Below are 15,625 nucleotides of genomic sequence, written 5' to 3' on the forward strand. Positions count from 1 at the left end.
CCAAGTCCTGTACTTATTATTGAGCTCATAACATCTCTGGCAGAGGCGGTCTAGAGAGCAAAATCATCAAAGTCCTTTTCCCCATTGGTGAACTCTGTTTATCTTCTCTTCCTGACCACAAGTAACAAATGTACTGCTATAACAAGAGATGAATAAAACATATGGGGCAGAAATCACGTAAGTTTTCACCAGTTTCCTAACACCATTTAGAGCACAAAGTTATTCTAATATGGACCAATATTTTCTCTTTTAAAAGTTTGTCATTGGCAACCATTTCTGTGAAATATGTGGTAGATGGTTTTGGAGCAAGTTCATATTTTGATAATAAAAAAGGAAGAAAGTAGCTGGTTTGTGTCTATGAGACTTAACCTTTCAATAGGTACTAATCAAGCAGACAGGAAAAAAAGTCTTATGGAATTTGACCCAAAAGACAGGGCTTTAAGGAAAGGGAATGCTAATATAAACACAAAATTTGATACTTAGGAGACTTGAAATGCCAGTGAAATTTTAAAATTATCCAAATATAAATAATAAATGTTGTAATAGCACTAGGCTTTTACAATAAAATACTGTGCAAAGACTCCATGGCTAAGAAAGGAGGGAGGAGTGTTTTAGTAGATGTTTGCCTGATTGCGTTTGTTTGTTTATTTATTTATTTATTTATTTATTTATTTATTTATTTTTTCAAGTCAAATCATCAAATGTTGACAGTCTCAGTTAGTGCAAGAGAATTAAAACTCAGGTTTTTATTGCTGTGTTTACCCCCACTTCTTTCCTACTTCAATGATTCTTGCCTTCTGATTTCTTAATACCCCTTTATTCCTGCATACTCCTATAGGAGAGCCTAGGACAGCTGTGGGCAAACTATGGCCCGCTGGCCGGATCTGGCCCGTTTGAAATGAATAAAACTAAAAAAAAAAAAAAAAAAAAAAAAAAAAAAAAAAAAAAAAAGACCATACTCTTTTAAGTAATGATGTTTACTTTGAATTTATATTAGTTTACACAAACACTCCATCCATGCTTTTGTTCCGGCCCTCTGGTTCATTTTAAGAACCCATTGTGGCCCTCGAGTCAAAAAGTTTGCCCACCCCTGGCTAGGACCATGTCTAGCATATAACAGAAACCATCAAAATACTTGGTGTTTAAGTTAATGTGTTGGCTGTATGGGAAAACCTAACCCCCTCTTCAGGTTAAAATACACTGAACCACAGCTCCCATGTTTTCTGCAGAAACTACCCCTCTTTAGTTTTTTGGCAAGAAGATTGGGCAAACATGTTATGGGAGAGGTAGCCTGTTTCATGATGAGGCAGTACAGTGGATGTTTGAATTTGGGTGTTGGGGGAAGACAATGGAGGCAATAGCTAGCTTTTAGGTTATAAAGGCACAGGGTTGGTAAAAAATGTTAAAGAACCTACTGAGGGTAAGATGCTGTCCTATATCAGTGTCAATAAGAATAGAGCATTAAGAATTTGGAAAAAACTAAAATGCCAAAGGAAAGTCCTGGTTCACTGCAGAACTGCTTGATAAAATTACTTATTGTGTGCTCCGTGCCGGAGATCTTTGAAGGCAAATCCAGTTATTGGTGGCCCTGCCTTACACCATGGTGATTTCTTAGGACACTTTCTTTCAAAAAGTGATTATAATGAAAAAATTGTGCGCTTAATCTCAACCCTGACAGGCACTATCTCTTGCCTAGTGGATGGAATGTAAAGTAATACCTCTTGGACAAGCATATTAATCAAAACCAGAAAGAACAATTAATTGGAATCAATTGTTTAGAATATTTTATATAATTAATATATGCTTTCATTACTTAAAAGTAATCAAGTCATAAATAAGGCTAGAATTCTCCTTTGATCAATTAATCCTTTTGAGATAGGTTACCCCGATATCAACAGGGTATGTGTACTTCAAAACCTTTTCTTCCATAGATAGTCTCTTTTGGAGAATATATTTTTGTTATGTGTTCTTAACTACATGATTGATGTATTTTATGTATTTTTAACGACTGTTTTTTTAAGAGCAGTTTTAGTTAGGTTCATAACAAAATTGGGAGGAAGGTACAGATTTCCCGTGTACTCCTTCATCCCATTCATGGATAGCCTCCCCCATTATCAATATCACTTACCAAAATGGCATATGTGTAACCAAAGATGATCCCACATTTACACTCCATAATCACCCAAAGTCTAGTTTACCTTAGGGATCTCTCCTGGTGTTGTACATTCTGTAAGTTGGGACAAATGTAAAATGATGTATATCCTTTGCTATAATATCACATAGAGTATTTTCACTGCCCTTAGAATCCTCTGTCCTCTGCTTATTCATCCCCCACTCCTCCTTAGCAACCACCTATCTTTTTATTGTCTCCATAATTTTCCCTCTTTAGGAATGCTATATCCTTGTTTTATCTATTTTTTTTAACAATATGTCTCCACCATCTTTAAAATTGGTGATCTCATTCTTGGTGACCTCTACCACATATAGTCAATAGTGCTTGTGAGAGTTTATTTAATCATATCGCTCTTAAAAGGGACATTTGGTTCTTTCTAAATCGGGGCTTTCAAAATCAATGAAAATCCTGCAAGACTGCACATATAAGAATACATCTAATCCACATGATTTCTATAGTAATTAACACTAAAAGCCTATGTCTATACCCTGAGTCCTGAAAAACTTTGGAAATTCCTCCTAAAACAACAATTATTTTGGTGCATATAATATCTAGCTCACTGTATCTATCAACCTACCTATCTATACCCTTATCTATCATCTACATATCACTTAATCCTGGGCCACTACTTACTAGTTGTATAATCTTGAACAATATATGTGACCTCTATTTGCCTCTGTTGCTTCATAGGTAAATTGAAAATTTTAACAGTACGTACCCCATACAGCAGTGATGGCGAACCTTTTGAGCTCGGCGTGTCAGCATTTTGAAAAACCCTAACTTAACTCTGGTGCCGTGTCACATATAGAAATTTTTTGATATTTGCAACCATAGTAAAACAAAGATTTATATTTTTGATATTTATTTTTATATATTTAAATGCCATTTAACAAAGAAAAATCAACCAAAAAAATGAGTTCACGTGTCACCTCTGACACGCATGTCATAGGTTCGCCATCACTACCATAGGGTGAGGTTACTTGGTTGTGAGGATTAAATGTGTATAAAGAACTGATAGCCATGGTACATGCTTATTATAATTAGATTAATTAGATTAATCTAATTAAAGATTAACACTATAAGAACCTAAGCTAGTACCTAGTATACTCCAGAAGACTTCATGAGGCACTTATATGAGACTAGACATTTTCCAGAAATGGAGGGAGAGATGAAGCCTTTTCAGACTGATATGCACAGCTATAGAGCCAAGTACCAGTGTCAAATGGTTAAATGTGCAAGTATTCCTCTGTGAGAGGAGTGTTATCAGTGAGAAAATGATGATGAAACCAAGTCATAGAGAGTAGGTATGTGATGATAAGGAGCTATGGTGTCTTCATATAGACATTCAAAAAAGGAGAGTCATACTCAGATATGCATGTTTGAAAGTTAAATTTGGTACCAGAGTGAAGAGTGGAATGCCAAGGGAGGAAACTGAAATCCCAAATATGATTAGGGGCCTAGTCCAACACCTCATGCAATAAAAATTATAGATTGGAGAGAGTGGAAGTGGAAACCAAAACATGTGGAATGAGGCCAACTGGGGCTGAGTCAAACGGGACTCTGGAGATGGGAGTGTAAAGAATAAGTGGAAGGCAGAGGAAAAGATGTAGATATGAGCCAAAAATGTTAGATGTGGCCTATGACTTGACAGTACCATAGAAACAAATGAAGAGAAAAACATCATGGAGAGAGACTCCAGTGGGAACATCAACACTTCAAGTATAGAATCAGGAGAAAAAGCAATTCTATGAAAGAGACCAAAGACTGATAGAGATACAGGAGAGCAGGGATAAAGTGTTACCCAGATTAAGTTACCAGAAGAAGATGTTGTAGTAGGAGGTAACCAAATGTGCAAAGGGCTTCCAAGCAGTGAACTAGTCCAGAAATCGGTCAATTTAGTGAGGCTTTGTGGGCTGAGTTAATGAAGGATATGAGGGGAAAAGAGAAAATCAAGAAAGTTATGAAATTTTCTGGCTTGGGCCACTAGGTTACTGGTGATCCTGTTAATCGAAATAGTAAACATCAAAGAAGTAAAGTCAGAAATGAAAATAGAGAGTAGGAGGCATCTGGGAAACTTGCATTTAGAAATGCCTGGAAGGCAGTTTGAAAGGCAGGTTTGTGGACAGGTTTTTAAGTCAATGAGCTCTAAGGTGAGAAGGCTGGATCATAGGTGCTTTGCTGAGCACAGTGAAGCAAACACTCTAGAATCAGTGGTTCTCAACCTTCTGGCCCTTTAAATACAGTTCCTCATGTTGTGACCCAACCATAAAATTACTTTCGTTGCTACTTCATAACTGTAATGTTGCTATTGTTATGAATCGTAATGTAAATATCTGATATGCAGGATGGTCTTAGGCGACCCCTGTGCAAGGGTCGTTCAACCGCCAAAGGGGCCGTGACCCACAGGTTGAGAACCTCTGCTCTAGATAGTTATTGTTTTGAGATGTCTGGTTTGCATCATACATTCAAACAGAGAAAAACACAGTTATCCCTACACAAGTAAATAACACTAATTCCTACTGAGTTGTGCAGACATTCAAGTGAGGAGTTCACTGGATTTTGAAATTCCTCATCTTTTGGGGGAATTGGTATTGTTTTGGGTTTGTTGTGAATTTCTCTATTCCCAAGGCCAAATAAAAAATTTACCATTTCTTCTTCTTTACCTCTTCTTGTATCCTCATTCATTTGTCATTTCCATTTCCTATAAATTATTTAAAATCCTGATGCTGTAGATTCTGACTTCCTTTTCCTTTGGGGAACTAAGTGTGGGAATGCTAACATCTTGGCTTTTACTTTGAAACACAATATCTTATCATATTTGGTTTAAGCAATTGATGTGCTTAAATGTTAAACTCTATTTTGGATTTTTTTCTGTTTTTTTTTTTGTATTTTTTGTTTGTTTGTTTGTTTTAGATTTATCTATATTCCATCCCTTAAAGAAGCTAATACTAAATTTAAAGAAAAAGAAACCCATATTAGTAACTAGATTTTTTTAGACTTGATTTTCTTTTGTACCCTTCAGAGATAGGCTAGCCTATATTTATTTATTTATTGTTGCTTTTTTCAGGAATGAGTGGACAGACTAATGAAGCTCTCTGTAGACCTCAGAAATTTTTTTAACTACTTTTAATCACCATGTATTTTGATTTTTTACAATGTCTTTTTCCTAGAAAAAATAATTTTAAAAAATCAAACTAAGAAAAATAGTTGAATTCTTACTCTTTTCAGAAATTGACCACAAAGAAATTGGCATAAAATATTTAACAATGCTTTAAATATTTTGGCACTGATTTCCCAATATTGTTACCGTAAAGACACAAAACAATGAAATGCTATATTTATGATATCTGCATTGTGATTGAGGAATGTTAGCAAATTGTTCTAATGTGTGCTGTGGCACCAAAACATTTTTGTAATTTCTGGCACAACTTTTCATTTGTGGGCAGGTTCATCAACAGTAGCATTATGTTCATTTTATTTTAATATTTGAAAGGCTGCCAATCAGTATTTTTTAAAGATATAAATCTAACTTCCCTGCCCTTCCTCCCTCAGTTATTCAGCCAACCATTTATAGAACACCTAACTGCAGACTTTGCTGGTTTGGGTACAACATTTACTTCACTCAGTATCCATTAATTTTTATTTCTGACAGAATAAGCATATGGTCCTAACGCTCTATGAAATCAGACTCTTGGAACCAGATTCTGTTATAAATTTCATTGCTCGTTACCTTTATGCGATGTTACATTATATACATCACTTAGCTTGCATGAAAAGCTGCATAGATGGAACAGATATATTTTGACATTTACGTTTTACTTTATTTTTTTTATAAACATGGAATTCAAATAACCACATACATAGTTTATGGCTTTTTACACGTACTTGTATGTGTTATTGGCTACAGTGTCGTTATTCATATCCAGCGTTTTTAATGAAGATAAGGATAAAAGAATAAATGTTTCCCTTACTGTCTAATGCAGGAGTTGGTGAAGTAAGAGCCAAATTCAGCCCATTGCCTGTTTTGTATGGACCAATTGCTAAGAATGTTTTTTACATTTTTTGATGTTTGACAAAAGATTCCAAAGAATACTTTGTTTCATGTAGAATTCATATAAAATTCAAATTTCAGAATCCATAAGTCAAGTTTTACCTATTCATTTATATATTATCTATGGGTGCTTTCATGTTATAGCAGCAACGTTGAGTGTTGCAAGGGATATCCCATAGCCTAAAATATTGACTGTCTGTCTTTTTAAAGAAAATGTTTGCTGACCCCTGGTCTAATGCACAGCTGGCTTTTTTAAAAATCCTAAATATCAAGAAGTTTATGCAATCAAACTAATACTATAATTGTTGTTTGTTTGTTTTTTCTCTAAAAATGATACAGGGAGTTTATCTATTTCATCTTGTTTTATGTTGAGTTACAGGAGGCTTGTCTATTCTGTGTTCTTCTGATTAAGGGAGAAGTTTACCCAGAGAATGAGTGGTGGGTTTCAAATAAATTCTCTTTCCTCCATCTCCCATCATTATAAACATATTTAATTTGTTTTAATGAAGGTAATTGCACAGTAGGAATAACTCTGAACTAGAAGGCAAAATGTCTCTAGGTTTAAAATGTAATCATTATCTTGTTTTCTAGACTGACGTTAAATAAATAAGGAGTTGAAGTAACTGTGAAAGGAGGTGACAGGGCCCACTAAGACGGGCTCCTTGGGTCTTTGATGTGCCTACATTTTCTTTAGAGGTGGAGGATAATTACACTGAAAGGTGATAGTTTATGACAGACTGCTGTGCATAGTAAACTGCTACATCGGTTTACCAGAGATGACTGTCAGAGTGAATGTAGCATTTATTTCTAGGAGAAAAACTTAGCTGCCTTCTTTGAAAATAAATTATTTTGCTGGCTCCCTTACCCTAAATTTTCCCCTCTTTCATGTTTTGTGTTGGAAAAAAAATCAAAATTGGTTGACTTTTAAAATACATTTGGTGCAAGGTGTGAACAAACTTTAAGACAATATTGAAAGATTTTCTGTAAAGTTATGCTTCTTCGGTATTTTATTTTTTCCAGAAACAAGATTGGGGTTCTCTGTTTATCCTTAAGTCTTTTAAACAATTTTAAAATTTATGGGTTTTTCAGGTTATATTCCAAAATATGTAATGGAAATAATGTATTTCATTTGCTTCAAATAATTTGTGAAAGATGCTGAGAAATTCATTCATTAATGTCTTCAAGAATTATTCAGTACCTACGGTATGCCAGGCACTGTTCCTGACACTGAGATATACCAGTGAACCAAACAGAACCAAATGAGATTTTTCACCCTTGAGGAGTTAACATTCTAACAGGAGGGAATAGATAAGAACCAATGCACATAATAAATGAGTAAATGGCATAGCACACTAAAGGGGATCAGTGAAATGGAAACAATTCAGAGCAGAGGGAGGGAGACCAGGAATATTAGGGTGTTGGTTTAAGAAAGTCAGTGAAGGCCTCATTGACAAGATGATGCTTAAGTGAAGAGCTGAGCAACTAGAGGCATTAGATATATAGATATGCAAGGGAAGAGCATTTTAGGAAGAAGGGATAGTGAGAGCGAGGACCCTAAGGTGGCAGAAAGCTGACCTGTGCATGAAACAGCAAGGAGGTGTCATGGTCATACTGGAGTGAAGGAGAGGAGGAGGAGTGGAAAAGGCATGGGGGAAGTAATGGGGCCTTATAAGGCACGTGAGGATATTTCATTCTTATGGGTATGGAGAACCATCCTGGGACATTTAGCTGGGGAGTGATATGATTCAATTGACTTATTAAAAGGTCTACTTGGCTGCTTTGTTGTAGGGGAGCCAGGCAGGACAGGGAAAATATTATTGAGGATATTGCAGTAATTCAGGTGAAAGATGATTGTGCCTTGGACAAGGAACAGTCATGAAGGTGGTGAGAGTGGGTGTATTTTGGTCGTATTTGAAGGCAAAATGTGTAGGATTTCCTGAAAGATTGAATGTGGGAGAGGAAAAAAAAGAGGAGATTTTTGTTTGTTTGTTTTGTTTTGTTTTTTACTCCAAATTGTTTTTTTATGTTTTTATTTAAGAAATGTTATAAAACTGGAAAACTGCCATCAGTCAAGAATGGAGAGGTCTACAGGTGGGACAGATTTTGGGAGGATGATCAAATGGTTAACTTTGGGTATCCTGAGTTTAAAATATTTATTAAAATAAAATAAACTCAGTACAATCCCAATTGGTACTTTCCCAGTGTTTGCTTCATGGAAGATGTTAAAAAATATTGTATAAATATTATATATGCTACTATAATATGCACAAATTAATGAATGAGCATTCACTGAGCAGCTGGTACTTAATGAGTGGCAGACATCATGCTGCGCACCATCACATAAGGGGTCTAACCAAATCTTGTTAGAACCCCAAAAGGTAAATGCTATTGTCTACATTTTATAGAAGAAGAAACTCAGAACAAATAATGAGTAATTTACCTGAAGTTCACATGGTTATCAAGTTGCTTTAGGTTTAAGATTCAAACTCATATTTTACAACTTCAAATATAGCCTTTTTTTTATTAGTGACCTCACCAAAGAAATAGCAGTGGTATACACAATAAGCTGCCATCTGTTTAAAATCTGATTTTTGTCTTCAGATTATAATACAAGTGAACAAAAACAAGCCTGTAAGAAGCATGAGCTCTATGTGAGTTTCCGGGATCTGGGATGGCAGGTAAGAATGATCAATCAATTCAAGTGTTCTTTTCTGCTTTATGATAAATCCTGAGTTCCTTGTAACCTTTGTCAATAATTTTCCCAATACAGCAATCAATTATTTTAACCAGACTATTCGGTAAATGGATTATTCACATTATTTTTTATCCATTATCCTTTCAGCATAGAAACATAATTATTAGGTTTTATAGTAAAGATAAAAAAAACTATGTTGAAGAAATGATATTTGTAATATTTAGAAAGTGAAAAAGGGTGTTATTCATTAAGTATTTCAAACTTTTGACTTTAATACTTTTTTTTTCAGATTAACTCAAGCAATTCTCTTTGTCCCCAACAGTCCCAAACCATCAGTCTAAGAAACAGAATTCTTGACTTTATTGTCTCTGCCATTTAAAAAAAAGTTTCAGATAAAGTTGTTTTTCTGCACTTCAAACTTATTGCTGTCTTTCACATATGCTTCATAAACATATAATTAACTTCATCAACAGGGCGAGGAGGAGAATTTAACCAATAGTTTTTAATAATTCTATGTAGTAATCATTTAAATTGAAGTTTTTTAGATTATATTATCCTATTACAATGATTCTCAGAACATGAGCTATCTTATTGAGAATTAATATTAGAGTGTAAACATTTTCAAATTTTATATTTGGGCCAATTTTTACCTCTCTGGGGAAAAAATAGAGCAATTATAACATATGCCAATTTTTTAGCTTCCTAGAAATTTTCATGTGCAGTTTTTGGAAGTTGCTTCAATTCATTTCTTCTAAAGAGACTATAAAGCTAATGTACAAATGAAAATAAAAACAGTACAAGAAACAAATATTAAAGTTTTTGGAGGTTGTCAAGTTTCAAAACCAAGAATGAGTTATTAAGAAGTAATGAGAATTATCTCAGGTTTATTTATTTATTTTTTTGGTCTGGTTCACTTGAACTTTCCAGAGTTCATCATTTCCTGTTTAAAGGATATTTAGAATACTATTTCATGATTATGGTTTTATTCATGAATGCATAGATTTATTTATACATACTATGAATATTGTACATAGCAACCTCTTGGGAGAAATTACAGAGGACATTTTCTTGTGAAAATATTTATATATATTTTTTGTGAACTTCAACTTAAAAATAAATCAAGGGCTTGGGGGAGGCTATCCTATTAGACTAATTGTTGGACCAAGAAGAGAAACAAACCTATCCAGATTTATATATATTTGAGTATTTTTAAGAGTTATATTTTTATATTGCTCTTTTCTCCTTTTTTGTGCATTTTAGGACTGGATTATAGCACCAGAAGGATATGCTGCATTTTATTGTGATGGAGAATGTTCTTTTCCACTCAATGCCCATATGAATGCTACCAACCATGCCATAGTTCAAACTCTGGTATGCTTTGTTTTTTTAGGATTGACACTGGTTTAAGATGAAAACTTCATGTAAAGTTATTTTAACAGAAAGCATCCATTGGTAGTTACCAATGCATTATCTTCTCTTCTCAAACTCGTTTGGCACTTTTTAGAGCCAAAGTAACAAATTGGGATATTCAGGCTGGTTTGGAGATTAATCCTGGTTCCATATTGGGGAAGGATTCAGATAGGAGAATTGTCGTAACTATATGATGTGTCCATTCTGCGATTGCTTCACTATGCAACATGACTTACCACACAGGTTCCCAGTGACTTATTTCTAACCTAACAATTCATTAGTAATCATTGCAAAAACATTGAATAATAGCTGTAGTGAATTTCATGTAAGGGCTTTTACTCTAATTATTTAAGGGTGCTCCATAACACACTGTGACAATATGAAAGTTCTTTAATGTAGAATATAAGTAGAAGATACATTTCTATTTCCTAATACCTTTTTTTACCTTTAAGGTGAAAAATAATCTTCATCTTTTTTCCCCTTCCAGACTCAGGAAATCAAATAGTGACTTAATCTGTAATAGCCTAGGCTTATTTTTGTGAAAAAGATAGTGAGTTGTTGACTTCATGGTCTTTCAATGGTTGTACTGTATTAAATGAGCTCATGCAACCTCTTAAGAGTCTGGCGTACCTGCATTATGGCAGAAGGTCAAACTCCGGAAGACTAAATGACAGGCTCCTAGAAGCTACAATAGATTATGTGATATTATTCCAAATTAATGTGTGGGGGTTAATATGAAAATTGGAAGGAAGAAAGGAAAAAAAGTATTTTAGACTCCAGACTTACTGATGGGAATGAGGTTATTTGGTGAATGGCAGTAAGAGAGCAGTAGCTATTGGTCAAAAAAAAAATAAAAACAAGTAAAATAATCTATTTTAGTGGATGAGGTTTGTTTATGATGAAAAAAAGAGAGTAACTATTAGAATTTTTGAGGCGTTGACTCTTCAGGAGGTTACCTTTTTTGTTTCTTCAAAATTAATGGAAAATTGAAAGCTGATGAAAAGAGTATCTTAGCTTCCTTCTGAATAAGGAATGGGGTATATAGATTGATAGATTAAATTCTTGAATGCCCATTATGCTGCTGTCTTCATTGACTTCCGATGTACTACCAAATAGCTAGACACCAAAGACACATCTATGACAACTAGAGCTTGAGCACTGGCAAAATTTTGGGGGGAAGAAATGTGATGTAAGAGAAGCAGAGAGATAAAACAATATGTATTTTGAAAGGTAGTCATTTATACATTTTCTTCTTTTTCTGAGTCTTGACCAATGAGATTGCCTACTTCCATACCATATACAAAGTATAGAGAAAATTCCTGGAGTAATTTTAAGGTTTGATATGCCTTCATCTTTGCTCTCTGTACAGATAAGTAGTTCATGATACAGGGCAACTTTTCTGGGGGGTCTGGAGCCAGTATGCTCTGCAAAGGATGAATGTTTGTATTCAAACTTCCACTGGTAAAAAAAAAATAAATGCTATGAAGTCTAGCCTTTTAGCCATGTCTATGAGAATTCACGTTGACTGAGAGCTAACCATACAGAGAACAGTGCTGCTGGGTCATGCCTTGAAGCGATAGCCATGATCACTGTCTTTCTGTAATGTCACAGAGGGCAGCCACTATCAGCTTATAAAAAATGCCGCTTAATTTCTCAGAAACTTCTTTGCCTCTTTTTACTCTCATTCCAATGACTCAGAAAGTAGACTTTTGCTTCCTGAGATATGTATCTAACGTATCAACATTTCCCTCCAGTGAAGCAATGCTTAATAATTGAAAAAACTGTCAAATACAACCCTTTCTCTCCTTTCCCTTTTTCTTCTTATAAATATACTAGAGACCCAATGAATGAAATTCATGCAAGAGTAGGCCTTCACAGCCCCTGCTGCCTCAGCCTCCCTTGCAGCCCCGGCTTTGTCCATGAGGTCATCCAGATGGTTGTTCTGCTGTTCGGTCATTCGGTCGATTTGCGTATTATGCTTTTATTATTATAGATATTTGCATATTGTCAGCTTTTGGGGCAATAGTGTAGAAGGCAGTGTTGAAAGCCAAACATTAAAAAAAAATCTGATGTGCACTTGGAACAAGACCCCACTCTGCACCAACTGTCCTGGGATATGGGACATAAGTCATCACAAAACTTGAAGCGTCCATGGGAAGTTTGATTTTTCCCCCCTGGCATTGTGCACTCTCTCTGTTTGCTCTGTGAAGGACATGAAACAAGAAGACAGGCATGTTTGTTGTTAAAGGAGAGCATGTTTGTGACTAACATGTTTGAGAAACCATTCAAGAACAATCCTTTTTTTTTTTTTTTTTTTTTTTAAGCAAATGCTTCGTGAGGCTGCCAAGCTCCATTGAAACAGGGTGATCAATCACGTATGTGCGTGTTACGGAAGATAAAACTGATGAGGGACACAAGCTGCATCTGAAATTTGTAGAAACTATCCAACTTTTAGTTTTGTGAGGTCTTAGGAAATTTCAAGTTCGTGTCAGATCACCTCATTTTTTCTGCTGTTTCTGTCCATACGCAGGGCTCTTATATCATTTCAGCCAGGACATTGTACAGCCAAACTCTAGGAGGCTATATTTGCTTTTTGTAGATCCCTCAGGACTCATCAGTGAGACTTCCCATAAACCCCTCTAGGGAAGGACTAGGGTAGATGGGTGGGAACAGGGGGACCAGGTCCTGGCTCCTTGCTCAGACCATAGGCAGACTGCCAGTCTGATCAAAATGAGAATAAACCCTTTATTTAAGCATTTCACTTTCCATGTTCAGCCACCTTTTTTAGGCTTTTGGGGGGATGGAGATTCAATTCGTAAAATCTCTAGGCTCTTTACTTCTGATTTAGCTTAGCCTGCTTTTTAGAGGTTGTCTAAGGGAGAAAGAAAATAGAAGGATATTAAACTCTATCCAATCTGCTAAAAAATTATGTGAAGAGTTGAAATCATTGCTGTAAACTTTAAATCAAATATTGGATTATACCTGGAGTTTATTTTGCTGTTATATTTAAGTTTCCTTTACAATGGAAAATGAAGAGTTGGCATAATTTTGATGACTTATTGTTTAATTATCCTTTTGAAATAATTCTTAGATCTGAATCTTCCTACAGTCCAATTGTGTGGCTTTACTGATTTGCATTTATAACTTCTGTCTCTCTCAGGAAGTAAATAGAAGTCCTTTTAACCAAAAGCAACTAAGTACTAGTTGCCATGTTCTTTTTCCCAGGAAAATTTTCACTGGTTTCTCCATATAAGGTATTTTCCTTAGCTGTTTGAACATTTTTCAAGATCCCAACACATAATTAGAACTACTGGGTTGATTCTAGGTGTTAATGCTTAAGAACACATCCTTTATTGCCAGCCACCCCAGCTACTGAACACAAAGAGAATAGTGGAGGGTGTGCTTGATGGTGAGTGATAAGACAAGCATACCATTTTAAAGCTGCAGACAAAATATTTACCTTTTTTCTTAAAGAAACAAAACATTTTTTTTCTTTCCCAGGTTCATCTGATGTTTCCTGACCACGTACCAAAGCCTTGTTGTGCTCCAACCAAATTAAACGCCATCTCTGTGCTATACTTTGACGACAGCTCCAATGTCATTTTGAAAAAATACAGAAACATGGTAGTGCGCTCCTGTGGCTGCCACTAATATTAAATAATAATGGAAATAAGAAAAAGATCTGTATTAAGGTTTATGGCTACAATAAAAAGTATACTTTCAGACAAAAGGAGAATTCTGTAAAATTAGTCTGGCTCATTTCATCTCTACCTATGTACAATATAATGTATATAGTCACTTTTATTTATTTAAAGGTATATATTCTCCTTTATGGATGCCTTATCAATAAAATCTATTTTATAGGTCACTACATTAAACAATAGATTGCCCAGTCTAACTTTCAATGAGGTATGTTAAGTCCAATTCAATTCCATGTCAACATTTTTTCCTAATACAATTTTTAATATATTTTTTGAAATAAGAACTCCTTTTACTGTTAAATATCGATGAAAGAAACCGAATGCATATGATTATGTTGCTCCAATAAAAACTATGCCAGGATATTTATTTAGAAGTAAAACTTAAAAAAATAACAACCCAAACAAAATGCTTAGATAAACACAATTTTTCTTTTAGAGTTTCTACTGCATCCAATAAAGTGAAATGTTGAACTGGATTTGAATAAATAAATGGTAGGCAGCATATAGAATCTGAAAGATTACACATAATTGTTGTAATTGTTTGCTTTCACAGAATTGGTGTAACTGTAGGAGCATGTTCCTTGTTGGCTTGTGAATTGCAGATTTTGCAAAGAGCTCAAAGCTTCAGGAACTCTGTGGAGACAGGCTTGAGCCTGTGTCCATGACTTTCCAAGTTAACACTAAAAAATGGCAGTACAACCTTCTTACCTCAAATAAATCATGTCTGCCTATTATCTAGAACACTACTGCTGCAGATTTTTTTTTTTCTGGTTTAAAAGGAGTCCAAAATAAAGAAAACTTTACATGTGCTCCACTTCCCTCCCCACAGACAAGAGTCACTGCATGCATAAACTATACTGGAGCAAGATGCCGACAGAGCCATTTTCTTTAGCACTCCTTCATAACTGAGTCCGTTGATTGATGTGATACAAGGGATTTTATTTAGGGTAAAAGCACTGAAACTAAACTGGAGGAAATTACCCAAAATCCCAGAATGGCTTTGACAGAATTGCCATTTCGAAAGAACAGCTGAAATCCATTTTTCATATCTTTGAGAATGAGCTCAATGAAAACCTTATTTTGTAAAGGGATTTTGTAAACCCTCCTCCAAGCACAAATAATTCCAAACGGGAAGGTTCTGTTGTGTGTATGTGCATGTGTGTTCTTCCCTCTGAAATTAATTTATTTTCTCTCTCTGTTCCTCTCGCTGCCTTCTAAGGCTTTTCTTTAACACACACTGATTTCTTAAAGAATGACATTTAGATGGATAACTTGCCATTTATGGTGGCTCCACAGCTAGGCCTATTTATAGTTCATCTAGAATATTCATAAAGCACCATTTATTAATCACTCTTTTGGATCTTTCAAATAAAAATAGTAATAGCTTAAAAATGTTATGGGTTTGTTTGTAATTCAGGTATGTTGTAATGTTGTTTTAAAATACAGTTTATCTTAAAGATTTGATAATAACTATATTGGAGGTACATTAAATAATATATTTTTGAATTAATGGCATACCATTGTAAGAATAAGAAATGGAAGTCTATTATATTATTCTTTAAATGTGCTGTTTAAATATATTTCTATATTTTAAA

At 34.8% G+C, this 15,625-nt stretch overlaps 1 protein-coding gene across 1 annotated transcript in view; it reads left to right on the forward strand.

Annotated features, from left to right (window-relative positions):
- The window catches only part of BMP5 (bone morphogenetic protein 5), a 122,714-nt gene extending 107,573 nt beyond the window's left edge, over positions 1 to 15,141 (forward strand). Inside the window, exons 5-7 of the mRNA XM_059701348.1 lie at positions 8,826 to 8,902; positions 10,180 to 10,290; positions 13,831 to 15,141. Of these exons, the coding sequence (XP_059557331.1) occupies positions 8,826 to 8,902; positions 10,180 to 10,290; positions 13,831 to 13,980 (338 nt within the window). The 3' untranslated portion in view covers positions 13,981 to 15,141. The remainder of the gene's footprint in view (positions 1 to 8,825; positions 8,903 to 10,179; positions 10,291 to 13,830) is intronic.
- Positions 15,142 to 15,625: the final 484 nt, after the last annotated feature.

The sequence above is a fragment of the Myotis daubentonii genome, chromosome 6 (assembly GCF_963259705.1).
Source record: "Myotis daubentonii chromosome 6, mMyoDau2.1, whole genome shotgun sequence".
Lineage (NCBI taxonomy): Eukaryota > Metazoa > Chordata > Mammalia > Chiroptera > Vespertilionidae > Myotis > Myotis daubentonii.